The following is a 22,325-nucleotide window of genomic DNA, read 5'->3' on the forward strand; positions in this document are numbered from 1 at the left end:
CCCCCTCTCTCTCTCTCTCTCTCTCTCTCTCTCTCTCTCTATCTCCCCCTCTCTCTCTGTCTCTATCTCCCTCTCTCTCTCTCTATCTCCCCCTCTCTCTCTCTCTCTCTCTCTCTCTCTCTCTCTCTCTCTCTCTCTCTCTCTCTCTCTCTCTCTCTCTCTCTCTCTCTCTCTCTCTCTCTATATATATATATATATATATATATATATATATATATCTCCCCCCTCTAGCCATGTGAGCAGGGGAGGAAGCTGCGGAGGATCCACTGGGTCTCCAACATCGGCACGGCGCTCAACTTCCTGGAGGGCAGAAAGGTAGGAGTGCTCCATCTCTACCTTTCCCCCTCTCCTCTCCTCCTCAATCCCTGTCTTTCTCTCCCCTCCATCCCTTTACCCCTCTAACCCTCTATCCCTCTACCCCTCCATCCCTCTCCCCCTCCAATCCTCTCCCCCTCCATCCCTCTACCACTCTCCCCCTCTCCCACTAACCCAATGACCCTCTCCCACTCTCCTTCCCTCCTCCTCCGTCCAACTCCCCCTCTCACCCTCCATCCCTCTGCCCCTCTCCCTTGACACACATGGTTCAGGTGATGGCCTTGGGGTCAGAACGAGGAAGATTGACCCCGGATGACTCTTTCTCTACTACATTCATCTCTCTACCCCCCCCCCCCCCCCCATCTCCCTTTGCCCTGCTGTATCTTCCTTCATCCTTCTCCTTATCTCTCTCTCTCTGTCTCTCAAATTGACTGTTTTCCCTCACTCCATGAGATCCATGTCTATAACCAGTATTCCATCCAACCATTGTATGCGAGTAAAGTACATGTAGAATAAGAAATGTCATGACAGGCCTGATGGAAACAGAAAATGTGTCGGTAAACATTCCAAATGTCGACAAAACAAAATATGCTAGAGAAGGTGGGCTCTTTTTGTGTCTGTAAAATGAATTATGCGAGAAGTGGCGGTGGAAATGCCTTCATGTGCAAATATTGATATAATAAACATAATATCAAAGTAAACTTGGAGTCACGCAATGATATGTTGTGTGGTCTTCCCACTAAGACTCGGGTAACCATGTAGTTTATTAGGCTACAGATGAAATAAGTTTTGATGAACTTCACAGGGTGGGGAAAGTGCACCGTGATGAGCTCAAAGCTGCTTTCCAATAAAAATTATTCTGGTGACATGATGATCGATGCTTGACTGCTATTTGACAAAGAGAAATATTCTCTCCCTTATCCATAATGATCTCATCATGTTTACTAGCCTACCCACACTGTATCTGCTGGCTAGAGCGCACGAGCCCAGACCAGAGTAGGCGCATTCGCTATTAAACACAACAGTTTTTGTTATATTCACGTCATTTAGCAGACGCTCTTATCCAGAGTGCATTTTCCATACTAATTCTCTATGGGAATCAAACTTACTATCCTGGCGTTGCCACGCTCTACCAACTGAGCTACACGGGACATTGCACTTTGCATTTTTAGGCTGTACATGAAAAGTACATTTTGTGTCATCACGCAGTGATTTGTGTCCGCAACAAGTCCGTTTGGTGGAAACACACCATTGGTGGAAAAATGTGCATATTTTCTTCATGCTGATTTTAGAATATTCACATGTGTCGCCAATTGGATGGAAACCTAATTTATGAGATGGATTCCCAGTATTAGATGGCTAATACTCCACATAGCATGTCTTTGGATATACATAAATAAATCCCCAGCTTGCGTCTGGGGGGACATTGATTTAGCTTCTTCCTGCACTGAGACAGGGTTAAACCCTAAATCCTACAACAATAATCTGCAGTCTGGAGTGTAGACACCGAGATTGGGTGTCTCTGCCATGCCATGCTGGGATGGGTGTGTGTGTATGTGTGCGTGCGTGCGTGTAAATCTTATATGTCCATAGACTGTATTTAGATTTGATTTTAGTTCCTATCCTCAGTGCTCTTTTATCACATTTGCCATTTATCTCCCTATCTCATATCTGTCACAATGGGAGCATGATTTAATATCTGCTGTTGCCTACAGTATATGATGTTTGGTCTCTCTCTGTCAGATAGCTGTTATATTGGTCAGACTGGTCGTGTCCAAATAATCCATACTTGCGTCCTAAATAGTAGGCCGTTTGGGTATGCAAAAATATTATGTTTAATAGTATGCGATGCCCTGTCTTTGTCATATTGTTGAAGCAGTGTCCCTCCATCTACTGTCAACCACTATCTTTACATAGTCTAAGGACCCCATTCTGATATGAAGTGCTGTATTATGTATAAACTGCCTACTAGACCTAATCTCTAGACCTGTCTTAGATTTAGAAACATTAATGATATGTACAGTACTGCTCAGTCTCTGACCCTCTCTCAAGTGGAGCTTTCCCACCCCGTACTGTCCCTCCTCCATACCACAGTCCCAGTGTAACATGATAACCTTTAATGCTCAGACTCATCTCCTCTGTAATATACCCTCTGATATGGATGATATGATGAATGCCCAGGCCCTCTCTCTCTATGATATACCCTACCCCCTGCCCTCTCTCTCTCTCTCTCTCTCTCTCTCTCTCTCTCTCTCTCTCTCTCTCTCTCTCACTCTCTACTCTCTGCTGGGTGTAATCCCCGGTGCTGCCTGTGTATAGGTGATAGATCTGTCCTCTCAGCCCGCCGTAGAGCAGCCAGGGTTATCTCACTGTTAGAGTCTTTATCACTTGGCTCACACTCGATGAGGCATCCCCCTGTCACTCACCCATACTATATACCTCCTCTAACTGCATCCAATCTCTGTCTACCTCTCTTTTGCTCCCTCTCTCTCTCTCCTTTTTTCTCACGCTCACTCAAGTCTGCGTACAGGGGATCACCGGTTAGTACCAGCTTATTTGATGTTTTCATGAAAGTTTTTATGAATGATATTACACTTGGGTACTGTGTTCATAATCCGTATCCGTATTTCCATATATCGTACCACTGCTAGATTGAGTGAATTTGTGCATATTTGTTCCAAACAGTATGTATTAGAACGGATATGATTTCTGTGTGATATCCTACCGTATAATGCTAGATATTGTATGTTGTGACACAGATCAAGCTAGTCAACATCAACTCGACTGACATCGTCGATGGAAGACCATCTATCGTACTGGGGTTGATTTGGACAATAATCCTCTATTTCCAGGTATAGTGCCTCTGTGGTGGGTGGGTGTCATCCCACTACAAATAATGCAGCACTATTGCACAATTACACAATAAAGGCCATGGTGTTTCATTTTGTGAGTCAGCCATACTCTGTCTTCTTGGCACAAAAAAGCTGTGCTTTTTCTATAGCAACAATTCTCTCTCTCTCTATCGCTCTCTCTCCCGTCGTGCAGATAGAGGAGTTGACCAGTAACCTGCCAGCGCTCCAGGCCCTCTCTAGCAGCACCTCCTCAGTGGACAGCTCCGACACCACCAGCCCGCCTGTCAAGAGGAAGCCCCTCCCCCCGCTGCAGGGTGGGGCCAGGAAGGCCCTACTCAGATGGGTCCAGCAGACCGCCACCAAGTACGGGGACACTACAGCCACTGCACCTACTGCAATATAACATGATGATACTTATGATATTACTAACTACATTAACACTTCTATTACCAGTACTAATCGTGGTTGTGGTGATAGCTACTGATAATGATATTACGATAGCTAATAATAAGTGATGGTGTTATTGATGTAATGCTGTATTTGTCTGTCTCTTCAGGCATCTGGGGATGGACGTGAAAGACTTTGGGCCGAGCTGGCGTACAGGTGTGGCATTCTTCGCAGTGATCCTCTCTCTTCGACCCCACCTGGTCGACATGGAGCGTGTGCGGAGGAGAGCCAATCGAGAGAACCTGCAGGAAGCCTTCTCATTGGCCGAGACTGAGCTGGGCATTCCGCAGCTACTGGACCCAGAAGGTAAACCACAGCCAGAGAGGTCATTTCCTGTTTGGCAAATTAATGTGGGTCGTTCCACGAAATTAGTGCCTTTTGGGTGCCTTTAAAATGTTATATAGAAATTGTGCACAAACATTGAAAAAGCATGTTATATTAAATTGAGTGCCCTTTAATATAGAACACATGGAAAATTCAATAAATCTGTTTTTTTATTTGAATAAAGACTTAATTCAGCATTTTGACATGTCCGTCTATGCATCCTCTGTGACTTCTGGGAAGATACTAGCCCACTTAATCCTAACATTTATCCAAGTTCACCATCATTGTAAAGTTATTTTGTTGCTTTGACAAAGCCATTTCTCTAGATTACTATTTATTTCATGTGATTAGTGATTAATTTTAAGGGAAAGAAAACGTTCCCTCATTTTAAGGTCAACCCTGTTACGTGAACTGAACTGTCATTTTAATACAGTGAAACTATATATACAGTGCCTTGCGAAAATATTCGGCCCCCTTGAACTTTGCGACCTTTTGCCACATTTCAGGCTTCAAACATAAAGATATAAAACTGTATTTTTTTGTGAAGAATCAACAACAAGTGGGACACAATCATGAAGTGGAACGACATTTATTGGATATTTCAAACTTTTTTAACAAATCAAAAACTGAAAAATTGGGCGTGCAAAATTATTCAGCCCCTTTACTTTCAGTGCAGCAAACTCTCTCCAGAAGTTCAGTGAGGATCTCTGAATGATCCAATGTTGACCTAAATGACTAATGATGATAAATACAATCCACCTGTGTGTAATCAAGTCTCTGTATAAATGCACCTGCACTGTGATAGTCTCAGTGGTCTGGTAAAAGCGCAGAGAGCATCATGAAGAACAAGGAACACACCAGACAGGTCCGAGATACTGTTGTGAAGAAGTTTAAAGCCGGATTTGGATACAAAAAGATTTCCCAAGCTTTAAACATCCCAAGGAGCACTGTGCAAGCGATAATATTGAAATGGAAGGAGTATCAGACCACTGCAAATCTACCAAGACCTGGCCGTCCCTCTAAACTTTCAGCTCATACAAGGAGAAGACTGATCAGCCAAGAGGCCCATGATCACTCTGGATGAACTGCAGAGATCTACAGCTGAGGTGGGAGACTCTGTCCATAGGACAACAATCAGTCGTATATTGCACAAATCTGGCCTTTATGGAAGAGTGGCAAGAAGAAAGCTATTTCTTAAAGATATCCATAAAAAGTGTAGTTTAAAGTTTGCCACAAGCCACCTGGGAGACACACCAAACGTGGAAGAAGGTGCTCTGGTCAGATGAAACCAAAATTGAACTTTTTGGCAACAATGCAAAACGTTATGTTTGGCGTAAAAGCAACACAGCTGAACACACCATCCCCACTGTCAAACATGGTGGTGGCAGCATCATGGTTTGGGCCTGCTTTTCTTCAGCAGGGACAGGGAAGATGGTTAAAATTGATGGGAAGATGGATGGAGCCAAATACAGGACCATTCTGGAAGAAAACCTGATGAGTCTGCAAAAGACCTGAGACTGGGACGGAGATTTGTCTTCCAACAAGACAATGATCCAAAACATAAAGCAAAATCTACAATGGAATGGTTCAAAAATAAACATATCCAGGTGTTAGAATGGCCAAGTCAAAGTCCAGACCTGAATCCAATCGAGAATCTGTGGAAAGAATTGAAAACTGCTGTTCACAAATGCTCTCCATCCAACCTCACTGAGCTCGAGCTGTTTTGCAAGGAGGAATGGGAAAAAATTTCAGTCTCTCGATGTGCAAAACTGATAGAGACATACCCCAAGCGACTTACAGCTGTAATCGCAGCAAAAGGTGGCGCTACAAAGTATTAACTTAAGGGGGCTGAATAATTTTGCACGCCCAATTTTTCAGTTTTTGATTTGTTAAAAAAGTTTGAAATATCCAATAAATGTCGTTCCACTTCATGATTGTGTCCCACTTGTTGTTGATTCTTCACAAAAAATACAGTTTTATATCTTTATGTTTGAAGCCTGAAATGTGGCAAAAGGTCGCAAAGTTCAAGGGGGCCGAATACTTTCGCAAGGCACTGTATATTTTTTTACATTGAACATCTAATAGTCAAATCATAGTGTAAAAGCAGGTGAGCTGGATCTTCTCTTCTGGGCCATGTTCTGGTGTTTTGTGATGGACATCTGAGAGGGTTGAACATAACACGTCAACACCGTTACCCATATAGACAGGCTGCAAATGTTTTAACAATAAAACCGTTTTTGGTGAAGCTTGCATTCAATTGTCCTCCCTGTTTCACACAACCAGCTTCCATTCCCCCTGTTACAGGGGGATTTATGGATGACTTAAGATGAAGTCATCAACCCTGTTACGGTCAAAGCTTTTACGGTCAAAGCTGTTTCTTTATTTGGTACCTACTAGATACTTAATATAGTCATTTCTTAAATGTAACCTCTTGAGATGGGAAAAAAATGTTTTTTATTAAGTTGAACATGTGCTTTTTATGACAGAATGTTAAAATGAGGTGAAATGAAAACTTCTGGTTAGAAAACTTCAACTTTTCTAGATCTTTACAAACCTGAAGCTGATATTTCAGCCACGCTCCATGTCAATACAAAGATGAACTATGCTTTCACTAGTGTACATTCCTGCCTGTGTATCAGATAAATCCCTCTAGAGTGAATCCTCTCAACAGCATCTGTGCTCCCTCACGCCTGCCCCTCAGAATGAGCCCTGACAAATCCAGTTTGACATCACCATAATTAAGGGCCATTAGGGCTGGAGAGGAGTCAGTGCCAGAGAGAGCATCCAGCAGCTCACCAACATACCATATAAACCTGATATGACAGTTTGATGCAAGGTGGCAGGCCTTCCCCTCTGCCTGAGGTTTCTGTCAGCGATAGAGGCTTTCTTCTGCTTGATTACAAAGATCAGTGATGGCTAATCTCAGTAGTCTGCTGGAGTTAAATAGTGATGTATGGTTAGCTTTTTCCAGATTAGATGTCATTGAGAATGCTTTGTTAATACTAATATCTGGTTGTTCATAACAGCTGGTATTCAGTACAGTTATGTGTGTTGTGGGGACTAGACTGACCCCTATCTGTTCTTCTTTCTCCCCAGATGTGGATGTTGACAAACCGGATGAGAAGTCCATCATGACGTACGTGGCCCAGTTTCTGAAGCACCACCCCAACCCAGGTCACCAGCAGAACAGTGACTCGGACTCCCAGCCAGAGGAAGAGGTAGCAAGCCCTGTCCCTCTCCCCACCGCTCCCTCTCTCTCCATCTTCACAGCCATGTCTCTTCCTATTGTTTCTTTCTCTCCGTTATTTACATTATTTGCCACTATTGTCCTCTATTCAAGTGTTATCTCAGACCTGCAGGTAGAATTGCGGTGTGTGCTGTGTCTGTAAATCCTTACCACTACCACTGACACTAACTACCCAACCTTTCCTTATTGTCACCTCTCACATTCCCTTACGCCTTAGTGATGTGATGTAATGTCTTCTTGTCTGTTGTTGATCAATCACTTCTTTTTTGGACATCTCTCCCTTCTTCTTTTTTTCTCGTTCTCTCTCTCCACTGTGGTGTTGTCTGTGTGGTCACTGCATCCCTGTGGTTGTTGTGCCTGCCTCTGTTCCACAGCATGGTCTTGCTCCTCGAGATATTGAGGAGATGTTGGAGGTAGGTTCAGTCTGTAGAAGTATTAGTATCCTCATTCCTGTCCACTGTGCAGGTTCTCCATCAAACGTTCCAAAAGAACATTCTTAGAATGTTTGTAATTCCCCGCTGGAACACATACTGCTTCTAGCCCGGTTGCCAGCCTGTTTTTGCTTCAGCCAACTCTGTCAGTGTTTTGCATGACAACAACAAAGGAGGCAGCTACAGCAGAGACAGACTGACACCCAGGTTACATTGTTTCTACATACTTTAAACATTCACCATTCCATTTTATTGTTGTAATCACCAGCTCTACTATTGTATTCTGGTGGAATTCGCAGTGTTTTATGTGGTAAGGGAATTCATTTTTTTCTTTCCACATCTCATTTTACCTGAGGTGATAGTCCTGTATTATATGATGTGATATTACCATTATATTAGCATTAGTGCTAACAGCTATGTTGTATTAGCATGACAATGGCCGCAGCTGGCTAGGGCTCGGCAGGGAGCCCTTTTATTGGCGGATAGTTTGATGGAAAGCCTTGGGTTTTGAATGCATAGTGGTTGGGTCTTGTAAGGTTACAGTTTCAGCTTCGAGTGGCTTTGACATTAAGTCTCTCTAACTATGCCTCTTTTGCGTCAGTGTAGGATTTTGATATGTCCTTGCCTTGATTATAGCCACTGGTTAGTACTCTCTACCGCACTGACAAAGGTGTGTAACACTTTGTGTTGTATATTTACATTCAGTAAAACATTTTTTTTAATGAAATAAAGAAAGAAGATATGGTTTGGCAGTGGTGATTTCAGGGACAATACACTAACTAGGCTGTAACAGTGAATGTTAGCCAGCTAGTAATATGATTTTTCCCCCCCTGTAGAGTGTTTAGGGGGCTGCCATTCAGAGAAGAGAATATGTTCCCTTAGCAGGGTCTGTAATGTGAATAAAGAATAAAGCCTTACAATGGGATGGCTGAGCAGAATAGACTGATCAAAATAGAATGGACTGAAACTGAATAGGGGGTGTTAAAATAGAATGGACTGAAACTGAATAGGGAGTATTAAAATAGAATGGACTGAAACTGAATAGGGAGTGTTAAAATAGAATGGACTGAAACTGAATAGGGAGTGTTAAAATAGAATGGACTGAAACTGAATAGGGAGTGTTAAAATAGAATGGACTGAAACTGAATAGGGAGTGTTAAAATAGAATGGACTGAAACTGAATAGTGTTAAAATAGAATGGACTGAAACTGAATAGGGAGTGTTAAAATTGAATGGACTGAAACTGAATAGGGAGTGTTAAAATAGAATGGACTGAAACTGAATAGGGAGTGTTAAAATAGAATGGACTGAAACTGAATAGGGAGTGTTAAAATAGAATAGACTGAAACTGAATAGGGAGTGTTAAAATAGAATGGACTGAAACTGAATAGGGAGTGTTAAAATAGAATGGACTGAAACTGAATAGGGAGCGTTAAAATAGAATGGACTGAAACTGAATAGTGTTAAAATAGAATGGACTGAAACTGAATAGGGAGTGTTAAAATTGAATGGACTGAAACTGAATAGGGAGTGTTAAAATAGAATGGACTGAAACTGAATAGGGAGTGTTAAAATAGAATGGACTGAAACTGAATAGGGAGTGTTAAAATTGAATGGACTGAAACTGAATAGGGAGTGTTAAAATAGAATGGACTGAAACTGAATAGGGAGTGTTAAAATAGAATGGACTGAAACTGAATAGGGAGTGTTAAAATAGAATGGACTGAAACTGAATAGGGAGCGTTAAAATAGAATGGACTGAAACTGTCATGTACTGTCATGTTGTCTTGTCTCTGTCCTTTCCCTTCACCCTGTCTCCCTCTGCTGGTCGTGTTTGGTTACCTTTTCTCCCCCGCTTTCCCCCAGCTGTCCCTTGTCTCCTCTAACTACCCATTCACCCCGTTCCCCACCTGTTCCCTTTTTCCCTCTGATTAGGTCCCTATATCTCTCTCTGTTTCTGCTCCTGTCCTTGTCGGATTCTTGTTTGTTTGTGTTTTTCATGCCTGAACCAGACTATCGTCATGTTTGCTGCAACCTTGTCCTGTCCTGTCGGAATCTGCCGGTCCATCTGAGCCTACCTATGTTTTGTTATTAAAGAAGTTCTGTTTACGTTAATTCGCTTTTGGGTCCTCATTCACGCACCGTAACAGAAGAATCCGACCAAGAATGGACCCAGCGACTTCGGATCCTCTCTACTCAGCCGTCGAGATCCAGGGAGCGATGCTAGGCAGACACGAGCAGGAATTGTCTGCTGCTCGACATGCCGTTGAGACCCTGGCCACCCAAGTCTCCAACCTCACAGAACAGGTTCACCATCTCCGCCTCGATCCACCGGCCACTTCCAGGGCTTTCGAATCCCCGGAGCCCAGAATCAATAACCCGCCGTGTTACTCTGGGGAGCCCACTGAATGCCGCTCGTTCCTCACCCAGTGTGATATTGTGTTTTCTCTCCAGCCCAACACTTACTCCAGGAGCACTGCTCGTGTCGCCTACGTCATATCTCTCCTTATTGGACGGGCTCGTGAGTGGGGCACGGCAATCTGGGAGGCAAGGGCTGAGTGTACTAACCAGTATCAGGACTTTAAGGAGGAGATGATACGGGTTTTTGATCGATCTGTTTTTGGGGAGGAGGCTTCCAGGGTCCTGTCTGCCCTATGTCAAGGTAATCGATCCATAACAGACTACTCTATTGAGTTTCGCACTCTTGCTGCCTCCAGTGGCTGGAACGAGCCGGCTTTGCTCGCTCGTTTTCTGGAGGGTCTCCGCGCAGAGGTAAAGGATGAGATTCTCTCCCGGGAGGTTCCTTCCAGCGTGGATTCCTTGATTGGACTCGCTATTCGCATTGAGCGACGGGTTGATCTTCGTCACCGAGCTCGTGGAAAGGAGCTCGCGTTCTCCGTTGCCCCCCTCTCCGCATCACTACCATCTTCCTCTGCCGGCTCGGGTGCTGAGCCTATGCAGCTGGGAGGTATCCGCATCTCGACTAAGGAGAGGGAACGGAGAATCACCAACCGCCTCTGTCTCTATTGCGGTTCTGCTGGTCATTTTGTCACTTCATGTCCAGTAAAAGCCAGAGCTCATCAGTAAGCGGAGGGCTACTGGTGAGCGCTACTACTCCTGTCTCTCCTTCAAGATCCTGCACTACCTTGTCGGTCCATCTACGCTGGACCGGTTCGTCAGCTTCCTGCAGTGCCTTAATAGACTCTGGGGCGGAGGGCTGTTTTATGGACGAGACCTGGGCTCGGGAACATGACATTCCTCTCAGACAGTTAAGGGAGTCCACGGCCTTGTTCGCCCTGGATGGTAGTCCTCTCCCCAGGATTCAGCGTGAGACGCTACCTTTAACCCTCACTGTTTCTGGTAATCATAGCGAAACCATTTCTTTTTTAATTTTTCGTTCACCTTTTACACCTGTTGTTTTGGGCCATCCCTGGCTAGTTTGTCATAATCCTTCCATTAATTGGTCTAGTAATTCTATCCTCTCCTGGAACGTCTCTTGTCATGTGAAATGTTTAATGTCTGCTATCCCTCCTGTTTCCTCTGTCTCTTCTTCACAGGAGGAGCCTGGTGATTTGACAGGGGTGCCGGAGGAATATCACGATCTGCGCACGGTGTTCAGTCGGTCCAGGGCCACCTCTCTTCCTCCACACCGGTCGTATGATTGTAGTATTGATCTCCTTCCGGGAACCACTCCCCCCCGGGGTAGACTATACTCTCTGTCGGCTCCCGAACGTAAGGCTCTCGAAGATTATTTGTCTGTAGCTCTTGCCGCCGGTACCATAGTCCCCTCCTCCTCTCCCGCCGGAGCGGGGTTTTTTTTTGTTAAGAAGAAGGACGGGTCCCTGCGCCCCTGCATAGATTATCGAGGGCTGAATGACATAACAGTGAAGAATCGTTATCCGCTTCCTCTTATGTCTTCAGCCTTCGAGATCCTGCAGGGAGCCAGGTTTTTCACTAAGTTGGACCTTCGTAACGCTTACCATCTCGTGCGCATCAGGGAGGGGGACGAGTGGAAGACGGCGTTTAACACTCCGTTAGGGCACTTTGAATACCGGGTTCTTCCTTTCGGCCTCGCTAACGCTCCAGCTGTCTTTCAGGCATTAGTCAATGATGTCCTGAGAGACATGCTGAACATCTTTGTTTTCGTTTACCTTGACGATATCCTGATTTTTTCACCGTCACTCCAGATTCATGTTCAGCACGTTCGACGTGTCCTCCAGCGCCTTTTAGAGAATTGTCTTTTTGTGAAGGCTGAGAAGTGCTCTTTTCATGCCTCCTCCGTCACATTTCTCGGTTCTGTTATTTCCGCTGAAGGCATTAAGATGGATCCCGCTAAGGTCCAAGCTGTCATTGATTGGCCCGTCCCTAAGTCACGCGTCGAGCTGCAGCGCTTTCTCGGCTTCGCGAACTTCTATCGTCGTTTCATCCGTAATTTCGGTCAGGTGGCAGCGCCTCTCACAGCCCTTACTTCTGTCAAGACGTGCTTTAAGTGGTCCGTTTCCGCCCAGGGAGCTTTTGATCTCCTCAAGAATCGTTTTACATCCGCACCTATCCTTGTTACACCTGACGTCACTAGACAGTTCGTTGTCGAGGTTGACGCGTCAGAGGTGGGCGTGGGAGCCATTCTTTCTCAGCGCTCCCTCTCTGACGACAAGGTCCACCCTTGCGCGTATTTTTCTCATCGCCTGTCGCCGTCGGAACGTAACTATGATGTGGGAAACCGCGAACTGCTCGCCATCCGCTTAGCCCTAGGCGAATGGCGACAGTGGTTGGAGGGGGCGACCGTTCCTTTTGTCGTGTGGACTGACCATAGGAACCTTGAGTACATCCGTTCTGCCAAACGACTTAATGCGCGTCAGGCGCGCTGGGCGCTGTTTTTCGCTCGTTTCGAGTTCGTGATTTCTTATTGTCCGGGCTCTAAGAACACCAAGCCTGATGCTTTATCTCGTCTCTTCAGTTCTTCAGTAGCCTCCACTGACCCCGAGGGGATTCTCCCTGAGGGGCGTGTTGTCGGGTTGACTGTCTGGGGAATTGAGAGGCAGGTAAAGCAAGCACTCACTCAAACTCCGTCGCCGCGCGCTTGTCCTAGGAACCTTCTTTTCGTTCCCGTCCCTACTCGTCTGGCCGTTCTTCAGTGGGCTCACTCTGCCAAGTTAGCCGGCCACCCTGGCGTTCGGGGTACGCTTGCTTCCATTCGCCAGCGTTTTTGGTGGCCCACCCGGGAGCATGACACGCGTCGCTTCGTGGCTGCTTGTTCGGTCTGCGCGCAGACTAAGTCCGGTAACTCCCCTCCTGCCGGCCGTCTCAGGCCGCTTCCCATTCCCTCTCGACCGTGGTCTCACATCGCCTTAGATTTTGTCACCGGACTGCCTTCGTCAGCGGGGAAGACTGTTATTCTTACGGTTGTCGACAGGTTCTCTAAGGCGGCTCATTTTATTCCCCTTGCTAAGCTTCCTTCTGCTAAAGAGACGGCACAAATCATCATCGAGAATGTTTTCAGAATTCATGGCCTTCCGTCAGACGTCGTTTCGGACAGAGGTCCGCAATTCACGTCTCAATTTTGGAGGGAGTTTTGCCGTTTGATTGGGGCTTCCGTCAGTCTCTCTTCCGGGTTTCACCCCCAGTCTAACGGTCAAGCAGAACGAGCCAATCAGACTATTGGTCGCATCTTACGCAGTCTTTCTTTTCGCAACCCTGCGTCTTGGTCAGAACAGCTCCCCTGGGCAGAATACGCCCACAACTCGCTTCCTTCGTCTGCGACCGGGCTATCTCCTTTTCAGAGTAGCCTCGGGTACCAGCCTCCGTTGTTCTCTTCTCAGTTCGCCGAGTCCAGCGTCCCCTCCGCTCAGGCTTTTGTCCAACGTTGCGAGCGCACCTGGAAGAGGGTCAGGTCTGCACTTTGCCGTTATAGGGCGCAGACTGTGAGAGCTGCTAATAAGCGTAGAACTAAGAGCCCTAGATATTGTCGCGGTCAGAGAGTTTGGCTCTCCACTCAGAACCTTCCCCTTAAGACGGCTTCTCGCAAGTTGACCCCGCGGTTCATTGGTCCATTCCGTATCTCTCAGGTCATTAATCCTGTCGCAGTGCGACTTCTTCTTCCGCGATATCTTCGTCGCGTCCACCCGGTCTTCCATGTCTCCTGTGTTAAGCCCGTTCTTCGCGCCCCCGCTCGTCTTCCCCCCCCCCCCCCCCCATCCTTGTCGAGGGCGCACCTATCTACAGGGTCCGTAAAATCTTGGACATGCGTCCTCGGGGCCGTGGGCATCAGTACCTAGTTGACTGGGAGGGGTACGGTCCTGAGGAGAGGAGTTGGGTTCCCTCTCGGGACGTGCTGGACCGTGCGCTGATTGATGATTTCCTCCGTTGCCGCCAGGTTTCCTCCTCGAGTGCGCCAGGAGGCGCTCGGTGAGTGGGGGGGTACTGTCATGTACTGTCATGTTGTCTTGTCTCTGTCCTTTCCCTTCACCCTGTCTCCCTCTGCTGGTCGTGTTTGGTTACCTTTTCTCCCCCGCTTTCCCCCAGCTGTCCCTTGTCTCCTCTAACTACCCATTCACCCCGTTCCCCACCTGTTCCCTTTTTCCCTCTGATTAGGTCCCTATATCTCTCTCTGTTTCTGCTCCTGTCCTTGTCGGATTCTTGTTTGTTTGTGTTTTTCATGCCTGAACCAGACTATCGTCATGTTTGCTGCAACCTTGTCCTGTCCTGTCGGAATCTGCCGGTCCATCTGAGCCTACCTATGTTTTGTTATTAAAGAAGTTCTGTTTACGTTAATTCGCTTTTGGGTCCTCATTCACGCACCGTAACAGAAACTGAATAGTGTTAAAATAGAATGGACTGAAACTGAATAGGGAGTGTTAAAATTGAATGGACTGAAACTGAATAGGGAGTGTTAAAATAGAATGGACTGAAACTGAATAGGGAGTGTTAAAATAGAATGGACTGAAACTGAATAGGGAGTGTTAAAATAGAATGGACTGAAACTGAATAGGGAGTGTTAAAATAGAATGGACTGAAACTGAATAGGGAGTGTTAAAATTGAATGGACTGAAACTGAATAGGGAGTGTTAAAATAGAATGGACTGAAACTGAATAGGGAGTGTTAAAATAGAATGGACTGAAACTGAATAGGGAGTGTTAAAATAGAATGGACTGAAACTGAATAGGGAGCGTTAAAATAGAATGGACTGAAACTGAATAGTGTTAAAATAGAATGGACTGAAACTGAATAGGGAGTGTTAAAATAGAATGGACTGAAACTGAATAGGGAGTGTTAAAATAGAATGGACTGAAACTGAATAGGGAGTGTTAAAATAGAATGGACTGAAACTGAATAGGGAGTGTTAAAATTGAATGGACTGAAACTGAATAGGGAGTGTTAAAATAGAATGGACTGAAACTGAATAGGGAGTGTTAAAATAGAATGGACTGAAACTGAATAGGGAGTGTTAAAATAGAATGGACTGAAACTGAATAGGGAGCGTTAAAATAGAATAGACTGAAACTGAATAGTGTTAAAATAGAATGGACTGAAACTGAATAGGGAGTGTTAAAATTGAATGGACTGAAACTGAATAGGGAGTGTTAAAATAGAATGGACTGCAACTGAATAGGGAGTGTTAAAATAGAATGGACTGAAACTGAATAGGGAGTGTTAAAATAGAATGGACTGAAACTGAATAGGGAGTGTTAAAATAGAATGGACTGAAACTGAATAGGGAGTGTTAAAATAGAATGGACTGAAACTGAATAGGGAGTGTTAAAATTGAATGGACTGTTGAACTAACTAACTTGTCATCATACAGTATCTTCGGGAAGTATTCACACCCCTTGACTTTTTCCACATTTTGTTGTGTTACAGCCTGAATTTAAAATGAATTAAATTGAGATTTTGTGTCACTGGCCAACACACAATACCCCATAATGTCAACATTTTTCAAAATTAATAAAACATGAAAAGCTGAAAAGTTTTGAGTCAATAAGTATTCAACCCCTTTGTTATAGCAAACCTAAATAAGTTCAGGAGTAAAAATGTGCTTTACAAGTCACACAATAAGTTCCATGGACTCACTCTGTGTGCAATAATAGTCACCTGTAATGTCCCTCAGTCGAGCAGTGAATTTCAAACACAGATTCAACCACAAAGACCAGGGAGACCATGACATGCAAAGAAGGGCACTTATTCAAGCAGACATTCAGTATCCCTTTGAGCCTGGTGAAGTTATTAAATACACCTGTATCAATACACCCAGTCACTACGAGGATACACACTCTTAGAAAACGGATTCCAAAAATGGTTATTCGGCTGTCCCCATAAGAGAACCCTTTTTGTTTCCAGGTAGAACCCATTTTGTTTCCAGGTAGAACCCTTTTTGTTTACAGGTAGAACCAATTTTGTTTCCAGGTAGAACCCATTTTGTTTCCAGGTAGAACCCTTTTTGTTTCCAGGTAGAACCCATTTTGTTTCCAGGTAGAACCCTGTTTGTTTCCAGGTAGAACCCATTTTGTTTCCAGGTAGAACCCTTTTTGTTTCCAGGTAGAACCCCATTTGTTTCCAGGTATAACTCTTTTTGGTTCCATGTAGATCCATCTGTGTAAAAGGTTTTACATGGAAGTGAAAAGGGTTCTACCTGGAACCCAAAAAGGTTCTTCAAAGGGTTCTCCTATGGAAAAAGTTAAAGAACTATGTTCGGTTCTAGATAGCACCTTTTTTCTAAGAGTGCAGGGTTCTTTCCAAACTCAGTTGCCAGAGAGGAAGGAAACCTCTCAGGGATTTCACCATGAGGCCAATGGTGACTTTAAAACAGTTACAGAGTTTAATGGCTATGATAGGAGAAAAGTGAGGATGGATCAACAACATTGTAGTTACCCACAATACTAACCTAAATTACAGAGTGAAAAGAAGGAAGCCTGTACAGAATATATATTCCAAAACATGCATCCTGTTTGCAAAAAATGTGGCAAAGAAGGGAAAATTATGTCCTGAATGCAATGCGTTATATTTGAGGCAAATCTAACACAACACATTACTGAGAACGATGGTGGTGGCTGCATCATGTTATGGGCATGGTTGTCATCGGCAATGATTGGGGAGTTTCTTTTTGATAATAAATGGAATAGAGCTAAGCAAAATCCTAGAGGAAAACCTGGTTCAGTCTGCTTTCCAACAGACACTGGGAGACAAATTCACCTTTCAGCAGGACAATAACCTGGCTAAATATACACTGGAGTCAGTCTGCTTTCCAACAGACACTTACCAAGACGATATTGAATGGTCCTGAGTGGCCTAGTTCCACTTTTGACTTAAATTGGCTTCAAAATCTATGGCAAGACTTGAAAATGGCTGTCTAGCAATGATCAACAACCAACTTGACAAGAGCTTGAATAATGTGCAAATATTTTACAGTCCAGGTGGCCAAAGCTCTTAGAGATTTACCCAGAAATCCTCCCAGCTGTAATCACTGCCAAAGGGGATTCTAACTCATGGGTGTATATCATTTTTAATACATTTGCAAAAATGTCTAAAAACAGGTTTTCGCTTTGTCATTATGGAGTATTGTTTGTATATTTTTTAATTCAGGCTGTAACACAACACAATTTGGAGTAAGTCAAGGGGTATGAATACTTTCTGAAGGCGCTGTAAGTATTCAAAACGAATCCAGTGAAATATTAGTAGCGGTGTTTGAAGTGAATTGGCTGAATTAACAGTGTGTTTTTGGCAGCTGTGAGTCTGGCGAATTTGCCCTGCTGGGCAACATATTTGATTACCTCCCACATGTTTCCTCTCTGCCCTCTCTTCTCCCCATCCCTCTTATTCCTTCACTCCCCTCTTCCCTTGTTATCCTTCTACCTACCATCTCTCCCTCTGTCCCTGCATTGCATTCTCACTTCCTCTCTTCTATCACTCGTTCTTTCCTTTCCATGTATTCCCCTTCCTCCCTCCTTATATCTATCCCACATTCCCTGCTTCGTTTTTTACTTTCATTGTTCCCTTCCTCTCTCCTCCCTCCTCTCCCCGGCCACCCAGAGAGAGCAGCGCAAGGGCCTGAGGGAGCTGAAGACCTGGCTGGATCAGCTGGAGCTAGACACAGCACGTACTCAGGAGACCAAGGGCAACCTCAGCCAGCAGTATCAGGTGATCTAGAACACACACACACACACACACACACACACACACACACACACACACACACACACACACACACCGGGCACAGACACTTCCATTATCAGGCTAATCAGTGGTATTCCACTGCAGGGATCAGACTGCTGCTGCTGCCGTATTTCTACCCTATCTGGCTTATACAGTACCAAAGCCCCAGGATACATTACATATTCAACACAGTGTGGGATTTCCTTATTTCCTCTTTCTATTGTGCACGTTTTTGACAGATTCCATGAATGTATGATCTGTGAAAGAGGGAAAAGTGTATGTGTTCCATGCAGTATATTTTACAGTATATTTTATAGTATATTTTACAGTATGTGTACTGTATGTGTTCCAGGCAGTATATTTTACAGTAAGTTTTACAGTATATTTTACAGTACGTGTACTGTATGTGTTCCAGGCAGTATATTTTACAGTACGTGTACTGTATGTGTTCCAGGCAGTATATTTTACAGTACTTGTATTGTATGTGTGTTTGGGATATAACTAGGACCCAAAGGTTTTCCTTGTCAGGCCACATGATCAGGAAATAACCATTCCATCTGTGGACACCCCACCCTCTCTCTCTCTCTCTCTCTCTCTCTCTCTCTGTCTCTCTCTCTCTCTCTCTCTCTCTCTCTGTCTCTCTCTCTCTCTCTCTCCCTCTCTCTCTCTCTCTCTCTCTCTCTCTCTCTCTCTCTCTCTCTCCATCAGTCCTTTAAGAGTGTACGTGTTCAATTGGAGATGAATAGGAAGCAGGTGGAGGCTGCGGTCCAGTCCACGCAGAAGGATGGGATGTTGACCGTGGACCAGGCTCTGGTTAAACAGGCCTGGGACAGAGTGTCCAACAGGGTAAGTGTCTGGGACGGGACCTCTGTTACTGTTGTGGAGTAGAGTAGAGTAGAGTAGGGTGTATGCTGGTACAACCTAGCTCTCAAGGACACAAGCAAACATTAAGAGGGGCCTAATCAAATACCTGACCAAGTACTCAGTCAAATCTCCAGTCAACCAAACAGTGAGCTGCGTCATTTGAAGGCTTTTTAGCCGAAACATTGAAATAAATCCACAACAAGGAGAGATAAGTGTGGGACTCTTTTTTTTCATTTGTACTGCAAAAGTTCCCACCAGCATTCAGACAGGCAGTCAGAGACAAGGTAACTTGACAATAGCTCGTTGACTGACATTGTAACCTCCTCCCTACAGCTCCTAGGGTGGCACCTGCAGCTGGACAGGGCTCTGCCCGCCCCCCTGGGTGTGGTGGGGGAGTGGCTGCACCAGGCTGAGGGGGCACTCCGACAGGAGGTCACTATTCAACAGACATCTGACGCGACATCAAACACTGTCCACATGACCCTGGAGCAACACAAGGTGGGCAATGTGAGCAAGGTGACAATGCGAGTCCATTTAACGTTACACACATCCTTATTAGGTCAGTTGTTATGTACTATGTAATGGCTGTACCGTAACACAGGGTGTAATGACTGTACTATTCTCTGCTTGTGTGTGTCTGTCTACAGGACATGCTCAAAGGTCTTGAAGGTCACCAGCAGGTCTTCCAGAGGATCCATAAAGACAGAAGTGTCAACGGAGTCCCTGTCCCCCAAGAGCAGCTGCAGGACATGGCAGAGAGGTGGGTCTTATCGTGGCAACCAAATGGCCCAGGTTTCCCTGAACAACCATTTAACACCCAAACCACTCATCTCCCATCCCAACCCCATGATTTATTTACAGAACATTGACCAGATTACCAGCACTAACGTAGCTGGTTTAGCTTGTACATTGTACATTCTATGCTCACATGTTGACCATTCAGTATTTTGTCTTTTAGAATGAACTTTGTATCGACTTCGTCAAACATTCATCTGGCCAAGATGGAGTTCTGGGAGAATAAACACCACATGCAGGCGTTCCTGATGCTGGCAGAGTCCAAGCTCAAATCCTGGATCATCAAATATGGCCGACGAGAGTCAGTGGAGTTAATGTTACAGAACTATGTTGTAAGTCCAACAATATACAGTATTGCTCTACTTTTAAATGTCACCACTATTTCATCTTACTTTCCCACATTAGTTTCATGTAAATGATTTTTGAATGAATGGGTATAATGTTATCTAGGTTAGAGAAAAAACATGCCCTGAATGTTATCCTAATCACCCACTTATTTAGTTTCTCCTCTCTCATTCAGTCATTTGTTGAAGGACAGCAGTTCTTTGAGCAGTACGAGACATTGTTCCAGACTCTGAAACAGTCTTCTGAGCTCTATGTCAAGGCTGATGGCACAGGTGAGTTTTTACAAGATCAAGCTTCATTTGACAAATTTTACCTCATTATCTGATCCCTCTACCTTTTCCTATCTACACCACCTACCTGACAAGCTACTTTCTTTGTCTTTTCCCTTTTGATTTAGGCAGTATTTATTGCCAATTTTAGACCACTTAATCTTATCGGGACCCTGGGGCCTAAATCTCCATATCTAGCCCACCACCATTTCCAGTACTGAATATTTTACCGATATATCACCTCTGATCAATTTCCCAAGAATGGCTCAATAGCCAATCACCCACTATCGTCCAGCATCTTCTATCCTCCCTGTCTTTTATAGTGGTTTGTCCTCTCCAGGCTAAAGTCTAAATGAGGTTTCTCCACTCTCAGCTCTCAGTGGGGAATTCGACCCCATTAGCCGAGCTGCTCTACTTTTGCTGTCTCTGGGCACTAACATGCTACGGTAGCTAGCTTGTTGATTTCATTCAGTTCCAGCCCTGCAGGCTTTATATTAGGGTATGCAGGGGAGAAGAACTGAGGTGTATCTGACAATCTGAAACGTGATTGGTCGACCTCCGAAAAATGAGGCTCCCCATGAGTGAGTCCAGCCCCAGCTGGTGGTGGGTTTGCTGTGATTTGATTGGTCAGGTTCAGGCTCATCTCCTGGTTATTTCTGAAGGATAGCCCTCGAATGATTGCAGAACGGGTACGGTATGTTTTCTGCCATTTGGAATGATTGCAGAACGGGTACAGTATGTTTTCTGCCATTTGGAATGATTGCAGAACGGGTACAGTATGTTTTCTGCCATTTGGAATGATTGCAGAACGGGTACAGTATGTTTTCTGCCATTTGGAATGATTGCAGAACGGGTACAGTATGTTTTCTGCCATTTGGAATGATTGCAGAACGGGTACAGTATGTTTTCTGCTATTTGGAATGATTGCAGAACGGGTACAGTATGTTTTCTGCCATTTGGAATGATTGCAGAACGGGTACAGTATGTTTTCTGCCATTTGGAATGATTGCAGAACGGGTACAGTATGTTTTCTGCCATTTGGAATGATTGCAGAACGGGTACAGTATGTTTTCTGCCATTTGGAATGATTGCAGAACGGGTACAGTATGTTTTCTGCCATTTGGAATGATTGCAGAACGGGCACAGTATGTTTTCTGCCATTTGGAATGATTGCAGAACGGGTACAGTATGTTTTCTGCCATTTGGAATGATTGCAGAACGGGTACAGTATGTTTTCTGCCATTTGGAATGATTGCAGAACGGGTACAGTATGTTTTCTGCCATTTGGAATGATTGCAGAACGGGTACAGTATGTTTTCTGCCATTTGGAATGATTGCAGAACGGGTACAGTATGTTTTCTGCCATTTGGAATGATTGCAGAACGGGTACAGTATGTTTTCTGCCATTTGGAATGATTGCAGAACGGGTACAGTATGTTTTCTGCCATTTGGAATGATTGCAGAACGGGTACAGTATGTTTTCTGCCATTTGGAATGATTGCAGAACGGGTACAGTATGTTTTCTGCCATTTGGAATGATTGCAGAACGGGTACAGTATGTTTTCTGCCATTTGGAATGATTGCAGAACGGGTACAGTATGTTTTCTGCCATTTGGAATGATTGCAGAACGGGTACAGTATGTTTTCTGCCATTTGGAATGATTGCAGAACGGGTACAGTATGTTTTCTGCCATTTGGAATGATTGCAGAACGGGTACAGTATGTTTTCTGCCATTTGGAATGATTGCAGAACGGGTACAGTATGTTTTCTGCCATTTGGAATGATTGCAGAACGGGTACAGTATGTTTTCTGCCATTTGGAATGATTGCAGAACGGGTACAGTATGTTTTCTGCCATTTGGAATGATTGCAGAACGGGTACAGTATGTTTTCTGCCATTTGGAATGATTGCAGAACGGGTACAGTATGTTTTCTGCCATTTGGAATGATTGCAGAACGGGTACAGTATGTTTTCTGCCATTTGGAATGATTGCAGAACGGGTACAGTATGTTTTCTGCCATTTGGAATGATTGCAGAACGGGTACAGTATGTTTTCTGCCATTTGGAATGATTGCAGAACGGGTACAGTATGTTTTCTGCCATTTGGAATGATTGCAGAACGGGTACAGTATGTTTTCTGCCATTTGGAATGATTGCAGAACGGGTACAGTATGTTTTCTGCCATTTGGAATGATTGCAGAACGGGTACAGTATGTTTTCTGCCATTTGGAATGATTGCAGAACGGGTACAGTATGTTTTCTGCCATTTGGAATGATTGCACTAGCTT

The 22,325-nt window shown here is 44.6% G+C and overlaps 1 protein-coding gene across 1 annotated transcript in view; it reads left to right on the forward strand.

Annotated features, from left to right (window-relative positions):
• The window catches only part of syne1a (spectrin repeat containing, nuclear envelope 1a), a 212,702-nt gene that overhangs the window by 33,536 nt on the left and 156,841 nt on the right, over positions 1-22,325 (forward strand). The window contains exons 4-15 of the mRNA XM_036975988.1: positions 232-315; positions 2,835-2,855; positions 3,075-3,167; positions 3,361-3,530; positions 3,724-3,920; positions 7,035-7,156; positions 17,641-17,748; positions 18,472-18,609; positions 18,961-19,125; positions 19,275-19,387; positions 19,586-19,754; positions 19,943-20,039. Coding sequence (XP_036831883.1) covers positions 232-315; positions 2,835-2,855; positions 3,075-3,167; positions 3,361-3,530; positions 3,724-3,920; positions 7,035-7,156; positions 17,641-17,748; positions 18,472-18,609; positions 18,961-19,125; positions 19,275-19,387; positions 19,586-19,754; positions 19,943-20,039 — 1,477 coding nt within the window. The remainder of the gene's footprint in view (positions 1-231; positions 316-2,834; positions 2,856-3,074; positions 3,168-3,360; positions 3,531-3,723; positions 3,921-7,034; positions 7,157-17,640; positions 17,749-18,471; positions 18,610-18,960; positions 19,126-19,274; positions 19,388-19,585; positions 19,755-19,942; positions 20,040-22,325) is intronic.

The sequence above is a fragment of the Oncorhynchus mykiss genome, chromosome 4 (genome assembly GCF_013265735.2).
Source record: "Oncorhynchus mykiss isolate Arlee chromosome 4, USDA_OmykA_1.1, whole genome shotgun sequence".
Classification (NCBI taxonomy): Eukaryota; Metazoa; Chordata; class Actinopteri; order Salmoniformes; family Salmonidae; genus Oncorhynchus; species Oncorhynchus mykiss.